The 25,577-nt window shown below is 38.2% G+C and overlaps 2 protein-coding genes and 2 long non-coding RNA genes across 6 annotated transcripts in view; 3 read left to right on the top strand and 1 right to left on the bottom strand.

Moving 5' to 3' along the window:
• Positions 1-370: 370 nt before the first annotated feature.
• LOC111341256 (uncharacterized) lies at positions 371-3,333 on the top strand. Its single transcript, XM_088740523.1, has 3 exons — positions 371-523; positions 1,202-1,336; positions 1,890-3,333. The coding sequence occupies exons 2-3, from the start codon at positions 1,234-1,236 to the stop codon at positions 2,054-2,056; spliced, it is 270 nt and encodes an 89-aa protein (XP_088596649.1). The 5' UTR covers positions 371-523; positions 1,202-1,233; the 3' UTR covers positions 2,057-3,333.
• LOC111341253 (scavenger receptor cysteine-rich domain-containing protein DMBT1) lies at positions 2,577-17,742 on the bottom strand. 3 transcript variants are annotated; one of them, XM_088740373.1, is made up of 11 exons: positions 17,626-17,729; positions 17,212-17,353; positions 10,668-10,708; positions 10,016-10,060; positions 9,476-9,651; positions 9,071-9,239; positions 6,566-6,943; positions 6,012-6,202; positions 5,141-5,309; positions 3,964-4,071; positions 2,577-3,044 (listed from the first exon to the last, which is right to left on the bottom strand). In XM_088740373.1, exons 3-11 carry the CDS (start codon positions 10,681-10,683, stop codon positions 2,884-2,886), a joined length of 1,413 nt encoding a protein of 470 aa, XP_088596499.1. In that variant the 5' UTR covers positions 10,684-10,708; positions 17,212-17,353; positions 17,626-17,729; the 3' UTR covers positions 2,577-2,883. The 3 variants fall into 3 exon arrangements, with proteins under 3 accessions (XP_088596499.1, XP_088596494.1, XP_088596507.1); XM_088740368.1 differs by lacking the exon at positions 17,212-17,353 and having other exon boundaries at positions 17,626-17,742; XM_088740381.1 differs by lacking the exons at positions 17,212-17,353; positions 17,626-17,729 and adding an exon at positions 11,292-11,310.
• Positions 17,743-20,369: 2,627 nt separating this feature from the next.
• The window catches only part of LOC148741401 (uncharacterized), a 34,885-nt gene continuing 29,677 nt past the window's right edge, over positions 20,370-25,577 (top strand). The window contains exon 1 of the long non-coding RNA XR_015993747.1: positions 20,370-20,434. This is a non-coding gene — a long non-coding RNA (uncharacterized LOC148741401). The remainder of the gene's footprint in view (positions 20,435-25,577) is intronic.
• On the top strand, positions 20,465-24,606 carry LOC148741403 (uncharacterized). Its single transcript, XR_015993746.1, has 3 exons — positions 20,465-23,028; positions 23,594-23,639; positions 24,208-24,606. It is a non-coding gene; the product is annotated as an uncharacterized LOC148741403 (long non-coding RNA).

The raw sequence follows: 25,577 nt of genomic DNA, 5'->3' as shown, positions 1-25,577 counted from the left end.
TACATACATATATGGCTTGTTCGACGACAACCGCAAACAAAAAAAGATTGAACGAAAAATATCTATAGGCATTTAGATAAAAGCGTTCAATTTTCTTATTTTAATTTGTGTGCATTCATACTTTCATCCTTCTCCTCACTCGCGGGCTGTACTCAGTCTATGTCTTCGAAGAGTAAATTAGTGCGGGTTTTATCCTTTTTTATTAACTTCTTGACAAAAGCGTGCTTCTGATGTAAAATTAATGATCAATTATCCAATAAGTTCTCAGTTCTTGTTCTTAGAGGTTGTCGAATTGCTGTATTATTCATTGGTCAGCGAACTGAAATGGAAACGGATCATGAATAAAATGTAAAAAAAAACATTGAAATTTTGCCTCCAAGAGAATATAAATTATGTAAGATTTCACGACAAAACAAACTTCAAAGCTAGCCGTTTAGTTATTGGTAGATTTTATTATTTGCAGACACTTCTTCAACTAATTTCTCCTGAAGCAGATATGGCAGGCTAGTTCATCCTAGATAAAGTAAGACACATAATGATAGATGTTATATGTTAGATATCGTTTGTCCAATATTACCCTCCAACAATCAAGTTTTTGAATAATTACGTAAAAAAATAATTTTAGCTCTCGCCTGCCATCTTTCGGTGGCTAAGTTTTTAAAGCTATCAGTTATATCTAATCGAACAAGGGTTTCCAGCGAGGTGTCAGAGGGAAATTTGTTTTCGATGCTAAAGGAATGTGCGACCAAGCGAACGACGAATATTGTGATGGCAGCGTTAGTGAAAAGAATAACAAAATACCATTTACAACCATTTTCAGGGAAAAATCTGAAAAAAATTTAATAGTTTATCGTAATAGGTGTTTTAAAGTCCTCATGCACTGCGGTTGATCTCACGCAACATTACCAAGAATGTCATGTAACAAGTTTATAATTAAACACGTTAATTTTCTGTGTCAGCGGTCGATCTCGTGGAGCGGAACATAGTAATAATAAATATAAATGTCTCTTAAATTAGAAGACAGCGATATACAGCTGAAGAATTTGTCTTTTCACCCAATGCAGGTGAATGAATAGCGTATATGTGTCTGCTACATTCAATTCAAAATACACGTTTGATAAAATCATTATCATTCCCAGCTGCATACAGTCAACGTTTTTATCCATGTGTCGTGAATTATTTTCCTGCATTTTTTGTTTAGCCACTAAGCTTAGATTACACCGACATCCAAGCATGGATAGCAGTCAAGCCAACGAGACTATCCAAAGGGGTGGTTTTAGCAGCACAACTGGTTGCTATGGAAAAGACAAAAATGCCTCTTGTGGTACTGAAATAGGTGCGTTAAGCTTCACTTCCTCGGTACAATTGTGCTGTAATTGGTAGCTATGGTTTAGCGGGCTCTAAGACCTTAGAATCTGGAGTTCGTGGCTTCGATTGGATGTTGGACTGGAGTTTGTAAACTTCTAGAAATTCTAACTTCTCACTCATAGAGGACACTTAAGTCTCTTCCATCAAAATTGATGAATGTCTGTATATAAGAAAAGATTGAGACGTAATGGAGCATTTTCTGATATCTTACAAAAGAAATTTTGAATTAGGTGTAAAACGATGCTATTTATTTGACTGTCCTCTCATGTTCCAGGGACTCAAACAAACCTGCACCAATTGAAAGAGCATACAGGCGTGAAATATATCATATATCCACCAAGCCCTGCTACGATATCTTCTCACGCTGTATTTTGGCATTTTTCGAAAGTGACAAAAACTATTTGTCTTTTGCTGAACAATGACTGATAAAGATGAGACTTAGTAAAATCAATCAATGGTCATTTGAGACATAAAAATAGATCTTTTTCTTCTATTTCTGCTTATTCTGTCCCTTCTGTTAGGTACCATTTACGAAGGATGCGAGATAAACGTGGCAGTTATTATTGTAGTAATTCTTATAATCGTGGGTTGGTTCATTGGATACCTCTTCCTTCAGAAAGTGGAAGATAGAAAAGAGGAGGGGAATAGTTCGACATCGCAGAAAAGACGGACATTTAAAATCCCATAACATGTCAAACTGATCAGCTTTTAGTGACAGTGATTCAGTTTTGGATTTCACTTCACTTCGTCGAGGATGGAACCGTGGATAGTTTAGATTAGGTAAAGCGACAGATATCTTGGTATAGGTTATAATGTCAGGTTATTTGAACCACACCTTGCACAAAGTTTAAAAGTATTCCAATCGTTTTAAGTTAACTGACGGACAGAAATATCCCTAAACGTTATTAACTAAACTACACCGCTGTTAATCATATTTCATTTTGGCTGGCCGGTTTAATTCCTAACCAGTAAGCTCTACTACATGTAACTATGATGGAAGTAAACATGTTGAATGTTTAGAGAGAACACGCGGACAAGAAAACCGTTTTTGTGAAAATAGAAACAAAAGTTTGAATTGTCTGAAAGTAGCATTGAAATATGGTGCGCTTTTATACTATTGTGAGAGGAGGTATACAATATAGAGAGAGTATGTTTACGAACAATACAATAGATCTGAAACATGTCAAAGGTAAGGTGTCTTCCCTGAGTTGTGACAAAGTAACAACAAGATTTTTATTTTTTCATACCATAACTACAGAAAATGATTTGCACCTCCCTCACAAAGGTGTATCAAAAAAAAAAAAGGGAGGTTGTCATCTATATTTAGTGCTATTAACTCAGACTACTTCCTTGATGTTACAAGTCCGTTGTAAGTAGAACAAACTTTACCCAATTGTGTGAAATGCGTTTTGAAGTCACATGATAGCTCGTGTAGTTTTACAAGGTGTACTTTATTATTCCTACTGAGACCGTCCCAAACGTCTGTAACTAACGTAAGCCTCGAGGAAATAAGTGTTACTCCAGGCAACTAGCAAATACAGCGAGGGCTAAATTTGCAAGAAACCATAAAAAACTGTTCACTTGCGTCTTAGCCATCGAGCTGTTACGTTGAGTGCGAAGAGTGGGTGGATTTGTGCTTCCATTCGGTGAAGGATCCTCCCTCGTCTTAGAAATATCTGAAAAAGATGAAAAGAAGGCAAAACTGATGTGAGCTTTAGCAAAAATTATACAAACCTCAAGTTACAATCTATTACAATACTGTTTTCCAATGGCGGTATGGTGACTTCTAGGTCTCAAGATGTAATTTTCGAGTACGAGCTCGAGCTAGCAAACCAGATGTTAATTTGAAGCGTAAATAGCTTTCTTCGTTTCATCCTTTCGCTTCTGAGATTAACACAATTTAATATGTAAATTCTATGGTTATGTTTTCTGTTTAAGAAGATATAATAATAATAATTTAATATTTATATTGCGCAAATTAACATGTCGATATGATCAAATGCGCATCACAACACTGTTCGGGGGACTTTGGCCAGACTGCATCAGCAGTTTACAAACAATCGAAGGAAACTTATTTGAAGATGCCCCCTCCCCCAATTCCCAGTAAACAGGCCAGACCACATCACAGTAATCTCGTGAGTGGGTTCTTTAACGTCCCCTGCCTAACCAAATTATCTAATTAATAGATGCAGGAGACGGGACCTACGGTTTATTCGTCCTTATCCGAGAAGACTAGAATGTCTATCTATTTCTTATTAAAGAAAGGTAGCGCATTCTCCTCAGTGATTTTAAGACCTTGAGTGTTGGTCCGGCCGGGGCTCGAACCATCGACCTCGACCTCCCGCACAACAGTCCAGCGCTCTAACCAACTGAGCTAACCGGGAGGCGGTTGACTGATGTAAAATATGATAGTATTGTGAAAAAATATTCTTTCATGTTCATTCCTGAAAGTAAAAGAGTTTAGTGTTTTGGACTGAAAACCACTGGCATTGAAATTTAGAAGTGTTAGGCTCCGTGGCTTTCTCTTTTCGTAATAGCTTCTTCAGCTCGAATTGAACTATTCTCCAGGCAGGATATCAATGCAGGGCATCCAACCTGTTTGTGTTGTCTGTGAACTTGTTTCCTCACTGCCTTTAGAAGTTGTTGGCGCTGTTGTTGAATATGACTCTGACCATGGACAGTAAACACCAGGAACAGTTCCCCCTATCAATTAAAAAGCAAACATGCAAACAAAAAAACCATCAAAATATCTAAAGAGGAAAATTTAATACTGGGGCTTGTATACAGATACTCCGAAATATTAAAGACGCTATCAAAGGGAAGCTTTAGCAATAATGTTAACCAATCACGTTTCACCCAGGATCTTGGGCTAGAAAAGAGATGCAAACAGACCACCTTGGCCGCGTTTAAGCTTAGTTACATGTTAAAAACCACGCCTGCCAGGACAATGCTTCTATACGTATTTATTTCAGATCATTCTTGCCCCTGTAACTAAACCGTCGAAGATTCCTGGGAATTTTTCACTGAACGCGCAAACGCGAGTGGTGCGAGGCATTTAAGAGAGCGATAAAACCAAACGTGTCGGACATGAATTTGAGATATCTTAGCTCTCTTTTAGCAAACATTATTTACTGTCAATCATGATATATTGCAAACATTGCAATTTTTGAGTTCTGATTGGTTTATAGGCCATGGCTTCCGATCTCATGATCATAACAAACACCACAAATACGAAATAAGCAAAGCATTTCTACGAAATGATTGTGACAGGTTTTAAAAAAATTTTTCCATTCATTTAAGTGTTCATCAGCCTACTAGCACTCATTATATATGAGATGCAGTAGTTATAAACGATTCATTTCCAATGCGCCTTCATGGAACACGCTCCCGGAAGGTAATATTCTTTGAAAAAGAAGATCCACCTGGCGTGAGATCAATAAATTATTTGCAGACGGAGGAAAATTTACTTGTTTTAAAAGCTGCATCTTTCAATTTTTAGTACCCTTAGTACCTTTGTGGCTATAAAAAGTAAAATGGTTAACCGTAAATCAACCCGACAAACAGTGAGTGGGTTGGGTGCGGAATAAATGACAAATTCTCATTGGTTGTGCCATTTATTCATTTCGCAGATCAGACTGACTTCCTCTACACTTGCTTGGCAGTTTTGTCCATTGAGCCCTTATAACCTGATTACTTCATTATTCTCAAGTGCAATAGGTGAACGAATTTAAATTCTTGAGAAAATAGATAATTAAGCCAACAGATTACTTACATCCTTTCAAAGATACAAATGTATAAACTGCTTGAAATCCCTTCTTATTTGACCGACCATCAGATTTAAACGTCACCACAACATAACTTGCCAGAGTATTTTCCACCTTCCATTCGCCTGACTGTAATATTCCACATTTCTTTCGCCTATAGTCTTTGCCTTCCGTAACCTTGAAAAAGTAACCTATTAGTTTACAATTTTATACAAACAAATGACAATTTCTTCAAATCAGGAACGAGGCCAGTACTTCAGTCGGTTGTTGCCAAACCCCGCTGTTCCGACGAACGCCTGTTGATTAATAATAATAATAATAATGAACGTTCTTAATACGCATTTAAGAATCTCAATGCGCTTACAATAATTTTTACTAAGGTTGAGATCGGACGTGCCGTGGCGCTGTCGGTTGGGAAGGCCGAACAATGCCGCACGCTTTTATTTTTTGATTTTACTAATATATTCAATAGGTCGTGATAGAAACAGAGTCATTTTTTATTTTTTTTGTTAAGCGCTCGCAGATGTCGAACTTATGAGTTTTTCTGTCGTTGTGGTTTCGCTTTTTTTCGTTTAAAACACAATTTCGTCTCGTCGAAACACCCGCTGACCGACAAAAGCCTCTCAGATCAAGGGGCACCCTTAACCAACCTGACAATTACGATGATGATGATGATGTATCATTTACCCTTCTCCTCATTTATCCACAGTAAGTAAGGAATAGGGTTACCAGTGGCGGACCCCCTCCCCCCTCCCCCTCCCCCCTTATTTAGGTAAAAATGAAAATAGCAGGGGAAAGAAAAGCCGGCAGGTGTACACAAAAAAATAAAACCGCCCGCCCCCCTACTCCCCAGGTCTGGATACGCCACTGATTACTCACCTCAACATAGTCACAAGAACACGAGCTTCGACAGTCTTCGAGGTCAAAGTCCAGGAAATTCAGATAAATCTTGTAACCTGCAGGGACTGAAATATTCCAACCACACTGAGTGTTATTAGGATAGTTGGCAGGGAAGTTCGGACTGGAAAACCATCCACTCGTGTTTGTCAGTTGTGTCATTGGAGAGCACGCTATGGAGAAAAGTATACGGTTAAGGCAAGATGACAATGGGATGGAAAAACTAAGAAATAATTTACTCCGAGAAAAGAAACCAAGTAAGCAAATGAGTAGGCTACAGCCAGATATGCGAAGTACATATATATAATCACTTAAAGAATGCTGCATATTCGTTCGAATGGCTTGACTGATGTGATACTACGAGAGAACGTTGTCCGATGGAAAAAAAAAAAAAAAACAACTGTTGTCTCAGAGTCCTTTTTTTAAAATGTTTGTTAAGCTTGACATACTACTGATTTTACATAGATGAATTTTAATGTATCCCACTTCACTTCCAATCTAACGAAACGAATAAATATATTTCAAATTGCACTAACCGTCATCGAGAAATACATTATGGTAATCGGCGACGAATCCTCTCGAAGTTTGCTCATGATTCGTCAACATGGACATAGAGATTTGATTGTTCACCGAAATAAACGGTGTAACCGAAGATTCTGGGCAGAGTCGCTCATCGCCCATGGTGATTTCACCAATATCTAAACTACTACACAGACCGTCCGCGCATGGCGTGGACGACGAAGCGCTGGGCGGGCAGATACCAATACATATCCGGTAAAATACGAGAATGAGCCGCGATCCTGCGGGTCCTGTTAAATTCCACGAGCACTCCATGTCATTCGGGTAATTAAGTGGGTAAAATGGGCTAGTGATGGATCCTGAAGTTCCACTGGAATTAATATTTCGTGGGCAAACTGTGAAAAATGTGAAAAAATTAGCTATTCATGAAGTTTGTCTTTAGCTAATAAGGACTTTAAGCAAACCACGACGGCTACGGCAACGAGAACGTGGAAAAACAATAGATCTAATTGGCAGAACAATAGCCCAGCACGTGCGTTTTCAAACTTTGTACATTTCTTAGCCGTCCTTTGCAAAACAACAACGTGAAATCACCAAAATTTGCGTCGTCTGTGAAGCTAAACCGCGGCGGCAAGTTATTTTAATTTACATTTGGAACTCAACGCTACTTTTATGGGTTATGTTAAGTTTGAGGTCTGGCGCCCTATGAGACGGTAAACACATCCAGCCATTTTCGAAATTCTAACTAAATGTGGAAACTCATTTTTTAATCGACGTCTTCCGTGGCGTTGCCGTCCTGACTGCTTAAAGTCCCTATTTACTTTGAAATTTACTCACTCGATAGAAACTTCAAGATAATGAACTCTATTTGGAAAAAAAAATCCATGATGGTAACAAAGACTCGATGGCGAGGGCTCGTAGTATACACACTCTTTGAGGAGCGCCACTTATGAAAGCCAAAGAGAATGACCAAAGAAAATGAAGGTTGTCAAATTAAAGCACGGGTAACTTTCACGATTTTCATCACCCTCATAACAACGCGCAGAATTAAAAACGATACCAAAAGCGGGATTTGCACTTTTAAACATGTTTGTTAATTGAACAACAACAAACATATGAAACATATGAGTGAACTGCGGTTATGAGACGTATATAAGAACGATCCTTCGCAGTAAAGCACTATTTGAGCAATAGTGGAAATCAGACCTGAAAAAAATTTCAGGCCTGTACGGGATGTACAGGATCGTTCTTATATACGTCTCATAACCGCAGTTCACTCATATGTTTCATGTTTGTTGTTGTTCGATTTATCATCTACGGGTTTATATCGAATTAATTTGATGGCCTGCTCCCAGTTGGCTTGTTAGCTCAATTGGTAGAGCGCTGCACTAGTATCGCAGAGGTCAGTGGTTCGAATCCCGTACAGGCCTGAAATTTTTTTCAGGTCTGATTTCCACTATTGCTCAAATAGTGCTTTACTGCGAAGGATCGTTCTTATATACGTCTCATAACCGCAGTTCACTCATATGTTTCATATGTTTGTTGTTGTTCGATTTATCATCTACGGGTTTATATCGAATTAATTTGATGGCCTGCTCCCAGTTGGCTTGTTAGCTCAATTGGTAGAGCGCTGCACTAGTATCGCAGAGGTCAGTGGTTCGAATCCCGTACAGGCCTGAAATTTTTTTCAGGTCTGATTTCCACTATTGCTCAAATAGTGCTTTACTGCGAAGGATCGTTCTTATATACGTCTCATAACCGCAGTTCACTCATATGTTTCATATGTTTGTTGTTGTTCGATTTATCATCTACGGGTTTATATCGAATTAATTTGATGGCCTGCTCCCAGTTGGCTTGTTAGCTCAATTGGTAGAGCGCTGCACTAGTATCGCAGAGGTCAGTGGTTCGAATCCCGTACAGGCCTGAAATTTTTTTCAGGTCTGATTTCCACTATTGCTCAAATAGTGCTTTACTGCGAAGGATCGTTCTTATATACGTCTCATAACCGCAGTTCACTCATATGTTTCACATGTTTGTTGTTGTTCGATTTATCATCTACGGGTTTATATCGAATTAATTTGATGGCCTGCTCCCAGTTGGCTTGTTAGCTCAATTGGTAGAGCGCTGCACTAGTATCGCAGAGGTCAGTGGTTCGAATCCCGTACAGGCCTGAAATTTTTTTCAGGTCTGATTTCCACTATTGCTCAAATAGTGCTTTACTGCGAAGGATCGTTCTTATATACGTCTCATAACCGCAGTTCACTCATATGTTTCATATGTTTGTTGTTGTTCGATTTATCATCTACGGGTTTATATCGAATTAATTTGGTGGCCTGCTCCCAGTTGGCTTGTTAGCTCAATTGGTAGAGCGCTGCACTAGTATCGCAGAGGTCAGTGGTTCGAATCCCGTACAGGCCTGAAATTTTTTTCAGGTCTGATTTCCACTATTGCTCAAATAGTGCTTTACTGCGAAGGATCGTTCTTATATATGTTTGTTAATGTTGTTAAAAACTGTAACTTACAAGATGAATCAAGAAGTTTCTTGAAGGAGGCTTGGAAGGTGTTGCCTGCTTGAGTTGAACTGTACTCCACCCACATTTGCCTTCCACTTGAACGAAACATAGAGGGGCCTAGGTTTGAGTTGCACATTTTCTTTAACAGGGTGCTCGAATTGCTTCCTCCATCTCGAACCTTAAGAATAATTAGCAAGAATACCCAGTGAAAATAGATTGTTTCCTAACGCTAAGGAGTACAAATGTCAATAATTATCGTAAAATACATCATCATTCGGTAGCTCCCGAGACAAACTTAGACTAGACAAGACAAGACCCTCCTTCTCAAAACAGCCTTCAAAGAATCAACACCTTCATGCAATACATCCTCCGCTTATACAGCAGGGCAATAAAACTTACCAAGGATATAATTACCTGTATGTAATCACTAACACAGTTCGTGTTACCAACAGAACCAACGTTTTTCTGTGTTATAGTGAATTTAACTGTATAGTTTTCAGGTACTGTGATCACCCACGAGCAAGTGTAGGCACCATTAACTCGTATTGTCCGATCACCGTCATATGGCACCTGAGCATTGCTGGAACACTCTGTCGTAGAAAGGGGCATTTAGTGTTGGAACACGTTTTGATTGAGTGTCGTGAATACCAAAACCAAAGTTATCCAACCCACCAATCAGGACAAAGGAAGCCATCTCGAGGGGCCACTGACTTCTCTTAATGAAACTAAAACTTTAAGTTGTTTTGGACAATGGAAACTAAAAAAAAGCGGAACTGAGTGGGAAGGATGTCACCTTGTCCAAGTATCAGTGCGGGCCAATAGAGAGCCAGATCTAAAGGAGGCTTTATTATACTTATTGAAAAATATCTCAGAGTATGACAGCCATACTGAGACTTGAACAGCTGAAAAAGTGACATACTAGTGATAACGTGAATAGTAATATCGTATACATACCAAAGGCCAACAGATTCTTGGACTGTGCAACTATGACCAGAGAAACTGTCCAATGAAACAAAAACACAAAGCGCTTCATTTCCATAGTACGAAGAGACGTTCAAAGTGCTAAGTGTGCAAAGTTAACAAAGCCGGCTTGTTTGGAAGTTTGATAACATAAATTGCACATCTGGCAATTGACTAGAAAGGACAAGATACAATTCTGACGCGATAAACATATTAATAAACATAAGGAGTGTTGATTAGTACCGATGGAGTGTCAGTTAAAACCTGGACGCTACTCATTGATGAACTGGCATCCCATTCAGGAGGGAATGGCAAAACACCTAGACACTTCATATGGAGACAAAGAGAAGCTCCGGCGCGTTGTAGACTATCTGGCTTTAAGTGCAGACTAGTAAAGGAGCTTTGAGGTCAAAAATTGATATTCTTGCACCTGTAGGCTTTGTCGACCTCAGTTTTAGATCCTTTTAGGCTTTTAAGATTAAGAAGGAATTTTATGTAGCTCTTTTAAAATATCAAAGGCAATCATTCAATAAGTTAAGGATGATATCAGTTTCAATTTATCGCTCATCGCGAGATTGTGGGGGAAAATTGAGAAAACAAAAAAACCCTAAAACTAACCATCGTAAGAATGGGAACGTTTACTTACCAAACATCCAAATCATGATGGCTACGAAATCTCTATGATATCTTTGATAGACATAAATGAGGTGAAAAAAAGTAAATAATTAAAATTTCATGAAGAATTGCGGAGCAATTAAATTCAAAGGCATAATGCTACACTCAGAGAACACAAGTTAAAGTGCCCCTAAGATTAAAGTTTTCGTACATCATTTTTTTTCATTTTTGTGTTCTGTGTGTCTCCTTCACCTACTCTGCCAAATCTCAGTCTAGACCGAGCACCATAAATATCTTTCTTTGGGCCGTTAAATTTGCGATTTCGCGTCCGCCAAAGGCCCAACGCAAAAATCTCACGTGTTAAAATGTCAAGCAAACAAAACAGAGTGCATTACTCTATTCTTAAAAAAACTAAACAAAAAATGACGAGGCATCGTCGATGCGTAATTGAAAGCTGAAGTAATCGTGCAGACCATATTGTAGGTATTTGTCTGCATCGAAGCCTTGCGGGAAAAACGGATGCGATTTGTGCGAACTCGCCGAGTCCTGCTGGATGATTTGTGGTCTACTCCGAACACTTCTCGGAGGACTGTTTCGAGAGATCTGTGTACTTTGAAGGATCTAGGCGAAAAATTCTGTCTGGTTCAGTGCCTACCGTTCAAAAGATGGGACAGGAAAAACCGTCCTCAGTGCGATCTCGACGAAAGCGAAGTCTACGAACCTCCACGGGGTTTGTCACTTTTAGATATGCGTTGATCAATATCCACCTTTAACAACTCTCTGGCAGGATACCTTACACAAAGCGGGAAAGTACTTGGTGAACATGAATGATAGAATAGCCGAATTGAGGAATGGAATTTCTGACCTCAAAGGGCTCACTTTTATACCGAAAAGAGATGAAAATTACAATTGTGTGCTCTGACTCTACAAAAAGCTGGCTTTAATATCAGCGAAAGTAGAACAAGCAGCTTAGGACACATAGAGCGTAGAAACACTTTAAAATGTAGGCTTGCTGCCAAAAAACCGAGAAAATGAAAATTTCTTTAAAAACCTCTCAAACTATCAACCATCTGACAGCCAAGTCAGCGTGCTATCAAAGGGTCTCAAATTCATCCCAACACCCGTGACAAACGAATGTGAAATCAGGCCAACTCAGTTTTGCGAGATTTATTAGCAAGACGAATGCGCCTCCGTTACACTTTTCACGGACAAGACAAAGAACCACTTCCGTTTCATATCAAACTGAATGCCACCGGTTCAGTCTTCTATCGCCCTTCAGAGCTACTTGGAAAATTGTCATAACACAACTTGCAGACTGTATCTAAGCCAAAAAATACTTTGTAACGTAATGAGGTCACGGCTCTAAAAGAGTTGAAACAAACTCTGCTTTAAACCTCACCGAAGCAACACAACAATAGTAATCATGAATAACACAGAAAAAACAAGAGGCCAAAGTGCAACTCAACAACAGAGTTCACTTCAAGCCTCTCAAAGCACCGATGGTAAAAAACACGCGGGAAAGGGTTAATGAGATCATTGACCAAATGCATCGGGGTAAACAAATTAATGGCTTTCACAAACTCCCAATATACGCCTTGATACACAATCAGCCATTTCCGAAAACAATTTTTATACATTTCTTACAAAAAAGGAAAATCCCTTACGACAAGCAAAAATACAGTTCGAAGGTAATAAAGCGATGCGACCACAAAAGCCACATGGGAGTCCGTGCCGTTCTGTATTTATCCTTATTCGCATGGCAAAAAAGTTATCCACAGAAGCTTCAGATGATTTCTGGGACAATTTATCGTCAGAAAAAGTCGAAATTTCTCGACTGACAACGAGACAGTTTTCAAAAAAGTAATATGTGTGATTCTCTTTGCAGCGAACAAAGAGAGTTGTGACAAAGCAAAGCATGGCTTTGTTGAGCCTTTGACGTCATGATGACGTTTCCTGCTGTACAATTGCGGGCTAGGCTGGAATGGCGGACGATTTTTTCACGACTTTGAAGTGGTAAAAATTGGACATCGAAGATTTATTTTGAGTTTTTAATAGCAAAAAGGGTTTTAACTTGACCCAATTCAAGATTCTGTAAAAGAGTTATTAAGAGCCCATGACTGTAAATATCGAGAATCGCTGGCCAAGCTGAAAAATCGAAAATTCTGATAATTTTCCTGGAAATTCCTTTTAGGGAGATATATTAGAAAAAATATTTTGAAGTCTGAAAAATCAAATGTTTCCGAGAAAATGGGGAAAAACGAAAATTCGGGTTTTTACCTAATTAATTATGCAAAAAATACAGTAAAATTGAGAAACTTTAGTGTGCTAGTACTGAAGGAGGATGTTTCGTAAGAAATCGGGAATGTTTTTACTTGAAAATATAATTCATTCGATTTTTATTTATGGCACTTTTAGGAGCTTTGGTTTAATTTTAAAAATTACAAGATTTTTTAACAAAGTACTCTCAAACACTTGTTGCAAAAAGCGAAAATTCGAGCAACTTCAAGCCTTCAAAACGCGTCTTGGTATGTGAGAAATCATGTCAAAATGCATGTGGCACAAAGTTTGGTCCTTATACTAATATAATATGAAATAAAAAATTTGGGTAATTCAAAAAATTGGCGGAAAAATGCAAGAGTTTACGACGCAATGTAGCCAAGGTCATGAATTTGCATGATACAAGTCAGCTCTAGAAATCGTACTTGAGAGCTACGAAGTAAACAAGATAGTCAAAGTTGGTTAAAACAATTATTTGATATGGAAATGATATGAAATTATACAATAAAAAATCCATAGACATTGCTGAAGAGGGCTGTAAATTGATGTGTAGATACGAAATATTCTGTTAATTTGAATTGCAGAAGACTGTTATTGTTGACTCGCTATTTCAACAGCACTACTGACCTACACCTAACTATTGATAAGGGTTGTATATTTCACCATTTTCGTTGACTAGGTGTTTATTATCAACATCATTCTTAGTTGAATAGCTACGTTTTCTGCAACTGCGATATTTCTTTTGAAATATCTTGCATATCTTGAAAAAATGTTGTGCGAGTAAACAAAGTCACGCAACACCGCAAGCTTCTGCTGTGTAGTTTTCACCTAAGATAACAGCCCAACTATTTTTCTATGCTATTTACTCTTATCTTTTTCGGAAAAAGGGCCACATTTCTGTCACAAAAATTGATAAAAAGGACTTATGTCACGGTAACAATTATACCGTGTTGCAGTCTGGGCGATAATTCTCTATGATGTAATCACGGTCTTTTTCTTTAAGGTAAACACGTGCGAGGTTTTTCACAGAGCATAAAAAGAAAACGATGTCATTCTGTAGCTTTGCTTCTCTTCTTGGGGGTGGAGGGGGAGGGCTTGTGTTGCAAGTTCTGGGATTCGTGTAGTGACTAGTGTTAGACAGTCTCGGGGAACGCGAAACTGTTACCCCACGCAAAAGAAGATTAATGACATCAGTTTACTGAACTTCAGATTTTATCCTGGTGGAATGAGGGTGTGGCAGACATTTGATAAAGACCCCGGCAAATGCATCTCTTTGGAAGGAACAAATGGTAAAGTTTACGTTATATTCTCTTTCCAGTTTCTAGCTATAATGTAGCATGATCTCTCTTTAGTTTTGAGACTGAAAAATTCAGCGAGGGAAAGCTTGAAATCAAGATCACTTGAAAACATCAAACCTGGCGCCAGTTTTTGTTATAAAAATTTATTTCAAGTTTTTTTTATTTCGAACGCTATACTGGAAGAAGAAACTTTTACTTCATTTAGGTAGCAGTGCACAAGCTGCACCTAATGCTATTTTCGCTGTGGGAAACGCACCAAATCTCGCTCTGGACAATTTCTAGGTGTGTTTGATTTTGTCCTTAATCATATTTCATGTTATTATTTTTCACAGAACGCCATTACCAAAATATTCCCTCGGCGAATTTAAAGAGATCGCCCGAAGGAGAAAACTTAAAGAGCCTACTAAGTGAAGCCTACTGGCCGTGAAGCGAAAGGCGATATTCAAGTGTTTCCATGTCCAAAAGAGGGCGGCACGCGTAGTTTCCAAAGGCATTCTTCTCTGGAAAAGCATCTCGCGTTCGGAACATGCACAAAGACGGTTGAAAGGGAGACATTTCTTGATAAAGCGAAGGTTAAATATGCCGCAAGGCTCGAGGAAGGTTCAAGTTCCGTGCCAACTATTCCTCTACCTCCTGAAACCTGTCCTCGTAGGACTGAAGGCTTCGCTTTCAAACAAGTTAAGAAAGCTTACCGGTTTAACGAAAAGCAACGAGAATATCTGACTGTTAGATTTACCATCAAACAAGAAAGTGGCAAAAAGGTAGACGCGGAAATGGTTGCAACAGAAATGAGAAGAGCAAAGGGTTCGAAAGGGAAGCGCTTGTTCAGTGTCTCCGAGTTTTTGGCGACTCAACAAGTAGCTTCATTTTTTCCAGAATGGCACCAAAAGTGAAACAGCAGACAGCCCTCTGCGCACAAGCTGTAACTGAGGAAGATCTGGTTGCTATGGAAGAAGAGTCTTATTTGTCAAATGCTAAGGAGTCTATTTTTGAGCAGTTACATTAAAATGTAACCTGGGGTTGATCAGAGAAAAAAGACATCTTACATCGCTCTGCTCGAAGACCTTGTTAAATGCTGCTCGTGCAGTGCAGTTTAACAGGCAAATGGCAAAAGGCTGCATCAAAGTAAATCGAGTTTTATATGAACGTTGATATAAAATGGGGGACATGGTGCATATTTTAGATCGGAGGAGCTATTTTAGTTCACGCGTAGTGTGAGCTCATTGACACCAACTTATCAATGAGGGTCCTGGGGCCTCCCCTCCCAGGAGAGCCTCCTTTTGCCTGTTTCTTAGTACGCCTTTCTTGGTTCAGAAAGACTGCTAGATAGGGTGTCCTGGGATATGCTCCCCCCCGCAATTTTTGAAGTCTAGAGCTTCTGAAATCACCGGAAAAGTGGTTCAGTCTTAGGAAAAATTTATCAACTTCTTTTAATTACAAAGATTGAAATAAATAATAATGATAATAATAAATTGTTCTTGGTGGGGCTCCAGCCCACTCAACCCCATAGCTCCGCGGTCCCCGTATTAAAGGCGCAAACCGGAAATGAAAAAGTCCCCTTCGAACCGCACTTGGCAGTCAGCCTGAAGTCAAACAGGATCAGGCCGGCGAGATGTTGTTCGATAAAGACTCATTAAAGAGTTTATACAAATAATTGAAAACGAGATATATAGGACTGGATGCTTTAGAATGGAGTTTTAACGAAATAAAGGATCGTGTCCGCTTTACTCGGCAACTTCACCTTTGATCCAACGTGACAATTGTCACGCAATTGAAACATTTTGCTTTTCCTCAAGACAGTAAAAAACAAAAGATAAAAAACAAAAACCTCATTGGCTTGAAAAGAATCAAACGCTATTAAATACTGGTCATTATTCTTGTACATTTTATGTTGAAGCCGTTAAAAGAGCCCTTCCTACACCAGAACCGTTAGGCGGTACGATTTCTTCAACTGATTTGCATCATGCAAATTCGTGACCTCTGGCCACAGTGTGTCGCAAAGCTTTATGTTTTGCCGGCACGTTTCTGAATTACCCGAATTTTTTATTACATATTATTTTAGTATAAGGACCAAACTTTGTGCCAGCATGTAGTTTGACATGATGCCACACATACCAAGACACGTTTTGAAGGTTTGAAGCTGGTCGATTTTTCGCTTTTTGCAACAAGCATTTGACAGCACTTAGTTAAAAGATCATGTACATTTTAAAATTAAACCAAAGCTCCTTAAAATGCCACATATAAAAGTCACATTAATTATAATTTGAAGTAAAAACACTCCCGATTTCTTACGAAACATCCTCCTTTAGTACTAGCACGCTAAAGTTGCTCAATTTTACTGCATTTTTTGCATAATTAATTAGGTAAAAACCCGAATTTTCGTTTTTCTCCATTTCCTCGGACACATTTTATTTTTCAAACTTTGAAATATTTTTTTGAATATATCTCCCTAAAGGAGTTTTCCAGGCAAATTATCAGAATTTTCGATTTTTTTAGCCTGGCCAGCAATTCTCGATATTTACAGTCACGGCCTCTTAAGATGTCGCCTAATGAAAAGATTCCTTATTTCTGATTTAGCCATCCGTGGACGTTCTCAATTTCGTGCCCAGAGCTGAGTAAATTCATTAACAAAAAACAATTCGTTTACATTTAAAAAGAGTTAAATTCCCACAGGATTAACTTGGATACAAAATTAAAATTTATTGAATCGCACGGAATGCATGATGATCCTATACATTGCGTGATTGTAGAAATTAATGCAAGGTGTCGACATTAATCGGGTTTCTTGCGACACCGAACATTTTAAAGCTAAAATTTTAGCCAAAGCAGCGATGTGAAAGAGGTAAAATTATTCAAATATAACTCTTCTGGGAATGGATAACATGAAAACATAGCATGTGTTTTATCAATAATCAGTTTTAGTTAGCAAGGCCACGTTACTAACATTCACATTAACAATTCATTCCCCATAGCGCAAAGAATGACGTTCGACTGTCTTACCGCCGTCTTCTCGCGGAAAATAATCGGTTGAATCCACCAAATTTTCGTCTCAGAACGAAATGAAAGTAGAAATGGGAGTGTACTTTAAGATGACGTCTCAAAATGAGGTCTCCATGCGAACTGTGTCGATAATATATAACCACTGTTGGAAATATAATCGTACAATTTATACAAAAGAGGTCTGCAATCACATGCCAAAATGTACAAAAATTGATCAATTTCTACTTTTTTTTTTCTGTGGCCGGAGTAGAAAGAACCGATCGTTCATCTGCTTCAGGCAGAATAACTATCAGTTCGTCTATCGGTACGACCGAACAAACGTTGTTGAAATACACTGATACAACTTAACTCGTCGTTAATATTTCGATTTGAAAAGCTCTCCTTAATAAAAAAGAGCGTTAGAAGAGAACGTACCTCTAATCAAACATTTTTCACAAGAATCCAGTTACTTGTTACCTGACGTTAATGAACAGAGGTAACACCAACACCAACAATTGTGTGACTGATGCAGTTGCACTCTCATCCGTAATTTGAATTGCTAATACTGTACGAAAGTAACAACCGCCTGTGGTTTGTTTTTGTAATGCATAAAACCATCAAAGGTGGGGGGAGGGGAGGAGGTTATTTGGGGATTACATGATTTTAAGGGAAACAGAAGGGGATCGGTCTTCGCCAACAGAATATAAAGGGGGGAACTATAGAAAATTGACTGCGAATGAGAGGGGGGGAGCCATAAGAATACTACAGAGCCTCATGGAGGGATAAAGTAAATTTTGTCATGATACAACCAAAATCCTCTCACCCCTCTCCCCCTGGAAGCGATTGATAGCGACCAGTCCCCTATATATATTAGTTCAAACATTGTTTGCTTTGTCAAATTAAAGAGCTAACTTACATTTTACAGGGGCTAGCTGAGGTTTCACTTTTGCGATCTAATCGGAGATAACTCTGACGAATCATTTACTCAACCGTGGAAATGTCGCTTTCCTCCGCAGGATACTGGCAGACACGCCTTGGTGTGAGTGCGAAACGGGATGGACCGCACGGGGAGAGATCATAGAGGAAGAACAGCGGAGACTTCTCACCGTCTCTCCCAGTCCCTCTCTCGATTAGCCGGCCGTTTATTGTTTTGTTTGGGCAGAGAGACCTCTGGGTAATATATAGGCAGATGCACAAAGTCAACGTGACTTGGCAGACTTCCGCCACAAGAGAACAAATGTAAATAAGAAAACGACTACAATTGTTGGGAATCGGAAGGGATTGATGAAAGCATTGCTTTTAGCTTTAACACTCATTTACTTATCAGAAAAAAATACCATTGCCATATTTTGACTTGATTACCTGACAATAATGTAACACTACGTAGTAATGTCAATTTTGCTGGTACTGTCTTTTTCGCCGTAACTTGTATATGTAAGATAGATGTTCGAAGATTGACTGTTGACCTGGGATTCAAATCATTCGTCTTACGGGGTAATTGCAACGATTTAAAACATTTTAATTCCTGCTAATCATACATTTCTGGGCCAGATCGGGCTTAGGCACCTTCTGTAAGAATCATAAATGTAACTACCACAACTAACATGTCAAGTGAAGGAAAACTCATCACCACTCTTTTGTTTTAAGGGGGAGAGAAATTAAATCTTGCGGTGATTCTTCATTAGTGACATTAGAATTCCGCAAATTTAATAATTTACGAATCGAAAATGAATGGGGCTTGAGAGGAAAAACGAACGAAAGAAAGAAAGAAAGTACTCGGAAAGGTCGCTCATAACATTTCAAGAGGCAATCAATATCAAGCGCACAGCCTTGACAAAAAGGAAGACCAGTTTCATCTAAAGTGTTTCATCAGGGATTGTAGATGATTGCTGAAACAATTCATGCATATTCTTTTCATTTTCCTCCTTGTTTTCACCTGCGTCTGGTATGATTGGTACTCCGATATTGTGGGTACTGAAAAAAGATAGAAAACGTCAGTTTGATAGAAGTGATATCTTGTCCACCTCACATAATGACTTAATGCTCCATTTTGCTTCTTAGATGAACGAAACAGCCGGTAAAATATGTATGGATACCCTCAGGCCTACCCATAGAGCTTTTACATTTATTTGCGAAAATTTAGTATTTCGTGTTTGTTAACCATATCTTGTATACTCTGAAAGCCCATATATGATTGGGCGTAATTAACAATCAATCGGAAATGAAATTTAGATTTCTAAAGTTTCTTACAGGAAATGAATTTAGCTGAAGCCATGGAATATCCATTTATTCAACATTTGTAGAACGATCATTTCACGCTAATTTTCCAAATATAATTAACGGATCTCTTTTGCGAAAGCTTAAAATGTTGCATACAAACGCCCTATTTGTAGAGCTGTGCCCAGTACCTCGTAAATCTGCCGATTTAGTTTCTAGCACGTAGGCCATAAACATGGTCATAAACATCGACCGTTTTAGTTTCTAGCACGTAGGCCATAAACATGGTCAGTTTTTGCATATACGAGTACATGTTTATTTGTACTCCGTTTATAATTAGGCTCAGACTGCTTTTCATCCCATCGAATCCACCATTATTCCATTTTGATAGGTGTCGAGTCTGTCTGTCTCTGTTTTGAAACACGACCCTCGATGTCTTATGTAAATTCAAGAGATGACCCTTAGGTGATCAAACTGCGCACAGCACAATTGGTTTAAAAGTCTTTACATGGCCTGAAATAATGTCATTGTCAATATCAAGTGAACATTTTCCCCTCTTACTTCGCTCTCCTTAAGTTTGTTTCGTCACCGCAAACAAATTTCTCTTGTTTAATTCAGCTGGTTATACATGTTACACAATTATTCAACTCTGCTGCTATAATTCGATGGTTGGCAAGTTATGAATGCATTACAGTTTCTAGGAGTAATTTTCTTTTTTTTAACTTTTCACAATGAGCACACCCAGTGCATCGCTTAAAAGCATTCAAACGGTAAATTTGCTCTATCCTCCGTAAAGCGAAGAAGTTAAATTTTGCTCAGAAACTCACACAGGGGTCATTATTCATGCTGGGTGCACAGAAAAACACGAGTAAACTTGAAAAGAAATTCAAACAGCCCAGCAATATTAAACAGGTGTTTTATCAAATATTTGAATATCAAAACCAGCGGAGTAAATATGTCTTTCATACATGCAGGCATGGATGACAACCAGCAGCAAAGCAAAGTAAACAAAAGTGCCAATGAGGTGGTAAGCTCCATTGTAAACATTTTCTTGGAAAATTATGCACTAGTTAAAAAAGGTAAATGTTGTGATTAATTTTTGTCCTTGGTATAAGCATAATTTTCCTTTGGTTTTGTTAATGATATGAATGAAAATGCATTTTGTGTAAAGAAAGATAAAATGTAGCTCCTAGAGTGTATGTTATGATGAGATGATGTGTCACCATCAATTTGGCCTCAGCTATTAAAAGTAAAAGAATTAAACTAAGGATGAAACTGAACCACAGCATACCTATACTAAACCCTCATTTTAATTGTATCAATATTATTATTTTTCTGGTGTTCACCCAATAGATTCAATCCACTGACAGACAAATATGGCACCTGTACATTTTACCATTACTCTTAGGCTAAGGCACATGTAGAAAGCAATATTTCTCAAAACAACAACGTATGCAAGGTTTAAATTTTTCAGACCGTTACTGCTTGTTTTTATGAGTGGTTCCAGGATTTTCTTGCACAAAGAGGTCTGGTTGAGTGTAGCAGTCGCCATATTTTTCAGTATGATGGTTTCACATTAACTGTTGTTTGAAGTAATGTACCCTTCTCCAATATTAGTTTTGCAAACTTGTCACTGACAAAGAGCTAGTTCATGATTAGACACTGATCATTTCATTGATTACCATGCTCTACATTTATCGTTGAAGTATCACCATATTTATCTGTATAAGTCGACTCTTTATGACGGAAAAATTAGCCCAAAAAATCACACTCGTCTTTTACACAGATCATAGAATGATAAAGACCTAACCCAAGCAAACCAAGTAATTAGCATAACAATTGCCTGAAGTCCATTAGGAAAACCAGGTTCACAAAACAAGTTCTAATTGTGTTCAAGTTTTGTCAGTTTTCAGTGCGTTCTTCATCGATGAAAAAGTTTGAAATAATAAATTTTATGTGGCTTAAACAGAAACCTAGTGGGGCTGATTTCTATTGTATCTTGTGATCTGTAGAGCAGACAATTTTCCTTACAGCTTCGGTGCTGAATTCTCATTTTCAGCGAATCATTACAGTAACTTAGTGACCTGGCAAATGCTGTTTTCTTGTGCGGTCTTGTTTGTTACGTTCGTGGACCATCTATGTTAAATATTGTGTAGTTTCCAAGATGGCCGTGTTTTCATCAAGCAATCCTTCGAAGCTCTTCGGTGTTCCTTTAGTCTACTAAATCTCCTTTCAAAAGGTTATTTAAATGCATGTGGATTTCATTTTCAAAACGATTTACAAAAGATGGTGAATTACTTCTCCAGTAAATCGAAGTGGTTGTATATGCTTAAATCATGAATCGTGGGGATGTAAACAAGTGCTACTAAACTTCACAGCACATGGTTACATTTTGCTCTGCAGTTTTTTTTTTTAATTCACCGTGTTTTCAATACATTCTCAGAAATAAGAGATCAACCATATGGGAAATTTCTGTCGGTCTGAGTTTTTCTTTACTAGAAATAATGAAAAATCTGATTTTCAACCTTGAAAATGGGGGTCAACTTATACATGGATAAATACAGTAATTAACTCCTTCGCTATCAGTAATTGCATTAAAGATTCTGTGTTAGAAATCACAGCACCATATCCCAAAATCTAATGTTGTCCTCAGCACAGTTTCATTTTTTGAGCAAGGCAAAGCTGGTACCCATTTATACACCTGGGTGAAGAGAGGCACTGTGAGAGTAAAGTGTCGTGCCTAAGAACACAACACAATGTCCCGGCCGGGGTTCAAACCTGGACCACTCAATCCAGAGTCGAGCGCACTAACCATGAGGCCACCGTGTCTCCACATACTCTCCCTCATAGTAGCTATAATTTTTAGCCAACTTTGGAAATAGCAACCAAAAATGGACCCTTTTGGACATCCAAACTTTTAAATTTCAAGGGGAAGGTTCCTCAGACTTTGCCATCCAAGTGGGATTAAATGGCTGCCACACTGTCATTTTGGTCTCTCCTAGCTGCTCAAATGTTGTCCCTCCTTTCCACAATCTTACCAAAGCCTCCTTATGTGTAGTAATAAAAACATTGAAGTGAAGAGTGCTATCTCAGGAAGAGATGATGATCATGCACACTATTAATAGAGTCATCCTAGCAGATGTTTGGCAAGGTATTGCATTCTTTGCTCAAAATCTAGTTTACATAGACCTGGGAAAAAAGAATGGGGTGTAGCAGTCATTCAGGTCGGTTAATTGCTCCAAGCTCTAGTTTTATACCACTGCTCATTTGGTTATCTTTCTTGCCAATACTCTTTCTGGTTATTTGGGTTTTCTTGGAAACTCAGGCTCTTGCCATTGAGAAGAAGCATGATATGTGTTTACAAAATTAAAAGCAAAGAAAAGTGAAAAAAAATTGGAGATTAACAGGATGGTATCAAAGACTGGTATAATTTTTTTTTGCAGGGGGGTAGTTTTTTATTTTTGAATCAGAGTTTTAGCCTAAGTATGTCTAAGTTTCTACACTTGTTGTTTAGTCTTGTGGTTTCTTACTTTAAGAAGTAACTAAAGGTAAAATTTTTTGATTTTTTTTTTTGACAGCCAATTGAGTCTGTAAATGGAAAGTAAACACAAAATAATGATGGTAAGGAACAAATTGCTTGCACTATAAATTATTGAAAGTAGTCTGCACTCTCCATATTTGTTATTTTTAATTGACATGCTTTGCACACGTGTTGTGTAATAAGTGTGAATAAGACTGTGCAGCGAATTAGCTCGTGCCGCAGCATCCCATATCCAATAAATTAAATAGAAGACCCTTCGGTCATTTCACGCCATATTGGATCTTGATACGTCCTTGAAAGAAAAGTTGCTTGAGACATATTTTTATCGTAAACATTTATGAAGCTTTCTTCTGATACATAGTTTGCTAAGATTTTAGTGAAACTACTGTAGTGTGCAAACAATTTTTTTCCCGAAGGACACCCGCAAAAGTGGGAAGTAACCTCGAGCTTGTCGCATGCGATTAAGTCGTATCATATAAATCTGCCCTAAAAACGAAAAATTTGCATTACTTTTATAATATTGAAGTGAATGCTTTGATACACAGTGGCTTTAGCCTCTGCATATCCTCTTATGTTTTTCTCTGAATACCTGGTAGCCGAGCAAACTGGTAACCACCCATATTCTCTCGTTCTCTTTAAAAATAGGATTGTTGATCAATTTTTACCATGGCTCAAGATGGAGGACCACGTGGTGAGAAAAACTAATTTCTTCTCTGCCATCCTGAGAGGGTTTCTCATACTTTCAGAATAGAACAGAATTTTGGCTAACCTAACAACTCAACAGGAAATCGTCCCTTTTAAATTGAATGTTCTAAGGGAGTTCTTGAAGTTGCTTTGAGGTTTATCGCCTATCATGAAATAAAACCAGTGAACAAGGCTGTTATGAATTACACACAACTTCAGATGAGGGTGTCTGGCATAGTGAAGTACTGGTGTATTTCATCCCTGAGAAGCAGTCAAACTACTGTTTTCTCACTTATAACATTACTTAAAAATTAATAATCAGCGACTTAGGTGTCAGGCATATCAAAGAATATTGGCACGGAAAGAGGTACTCTCCCTAATGGTTCATGTGCACATTCTAGGGTGAACGTTATTGTATCTCTAGTATGAACATTGGTGGTGATAAAGGCCATCACTGGACGGCCATGTCTACGGATTTTGAAGGAAGTATTAGACCACAGAGGCTCAGGGCTAAACAGCTTTGTAAAATGTCGTATGTTGATGTTACTAAGTGATACATATCTTATGTTTTGAAGAGCATGTGATTAACATGGACTGGCTGGAGCAAGAAATAGTTATGGAAGAGCAGCTGGAAAGAGGAAGAGAAGAACAAAGAAAAAGGGAGGAGCAAACGAAAAGAGAGAAACAAAGAAAGGGAGAAGATCATTAATTTTTTCCGACACATACCTATACTTAAGTTATCCCTTTTAAAATTTTCAACCTATATATCTATGTCACACAGTAATTCCTCTTTTTTTCAAATATGTGAAATCATAATCTCTTGGAAAACTACTCTATCAGGGATATAAATTTAATGTATATTGTTTCTTTTTTTATTTTTTAGTGAGCTTGATGATCTTGTTTATAATAGAACAGCCACATTAGTACGTCAATGTCATCGGAAGACATTAAATATTTGGAAGAGAAACTTAAAACTTGTCCTTTGCTTACATAGATTTTTCTTTTGTGAAGGCCGACTAAGTGACTCTTGATGTCATGTTAAGTTCTCCTTCCGTCCCACAAGTAAACAGGCAGCACGTTGGAATGGGACGACAGTAGTTCATCCTAAGTCACCAAGGGCTTCTTTTGCAATGAACCCTTCAATTATTCTGTTACAATGTTTTATCTGGCGGTGAATAGTACCCGTGAGCCTCTACGAAGACGTTCACTTTGCTTGTCAAGCAAAGACAAATCAATAGGTTGCCGTCAATATATGCACATGCATCTGTGTATACAGCGACTTCTGGGAAAATTTCTCATTGGCTGAAGACATTTTTAACGCTAAATTGACTTAAATTCCAGGGGTGTGAATAATATGCAGACCCTTTTCAACAATCAGAACATCACAGTGGTGAAACAACACCAAAACTTGCATACTGATACATATTTTATGGGGAAGGCTACATTCTCTTTTCCAGCAAAATAATCTCCCCAAACTAAGTGATATTTGTCGAATAATCCTAAGGCTTTCTGCAGGGGATCCTACAAAGTACCGACTAAAATTATTAACTTCACCCGGGGATAGCCTTCCGACAACTACCCCCCGACCCAAAATTTTCTTACGCGAATTAAGGGTGCACTTCCAGCGATCCAACTTACAACTGCAGTATATCTGTTTATCCTTATTTCCATGTTTTGAGTGCATTCGAAAATCAAAACAATTTCACAGCTCGTACTCTACATGTGCAATACATCCAAACTTGACATATCCATTGTTAACCCCTTTTTCCATTTTTCACTGAATGTGGAAATTCTCGAAAAAAGGCAATAAATTCTGACAATTTATCCAGCAATTAGTATACATATCCTAACATGCTAAATCCAATCTTCACCCTAATTTTCCACTTTCTCGATCAACTCTAGAAACACGGGGTTAATTACAACAATTCATCCTACAAGTGGATAA

The sequence above is a fragment of the Stylophora pistillata genome, chromosome 1, assembly GCF_964205215.1.
Source record: "Stylophora pistillata chromosome 1, jaStyPist1.2, whole genome shotgun sequence".
Lineage (NCBI taxonomy): Eukaryota > Metazoa > Cnidaria > Anthozoa > Scleractinia > Pocilloporidae > Stylophora > Stylophora pistillata.
This window is presented reverse-complemented; position numbering and strand designations above follow the sequence as displayed.

Bases quoted from the DNA above. Each gene is read 5' to 3' on its own strand.
- LOC111341253 (XM_088740368.1), bottom strand. The intron at 9,240-9,475 runs GTAATTATATCC...ATTATTCTTAAG, and splicing joins GTGTTAGTGATTACATACAG to GTTCGAGATGGAGGAAGCAA. The intron at 3,045-3,963 runs GTTGGATGCCCT...CATCTTTTTCAG, and splicing joins TTCACAGACAACACAAACAG to ATATTTCTAAGACGAGGGAG.
- LOC111341256 (XM_088740523.1), top strand. From the start codon at position 1,234: ATGGATAGCAGTCAAGCCAACGAGACTATCCAAAGGGGTGGTTTTAGC. The intron at 1,337-1,889 runs GTGCGTTAAGCT...CCCTTCTGTTAG, and splicing joins CTCTTGTGGTACTGAAATAG to GTACCATTTACGAAGGATGC.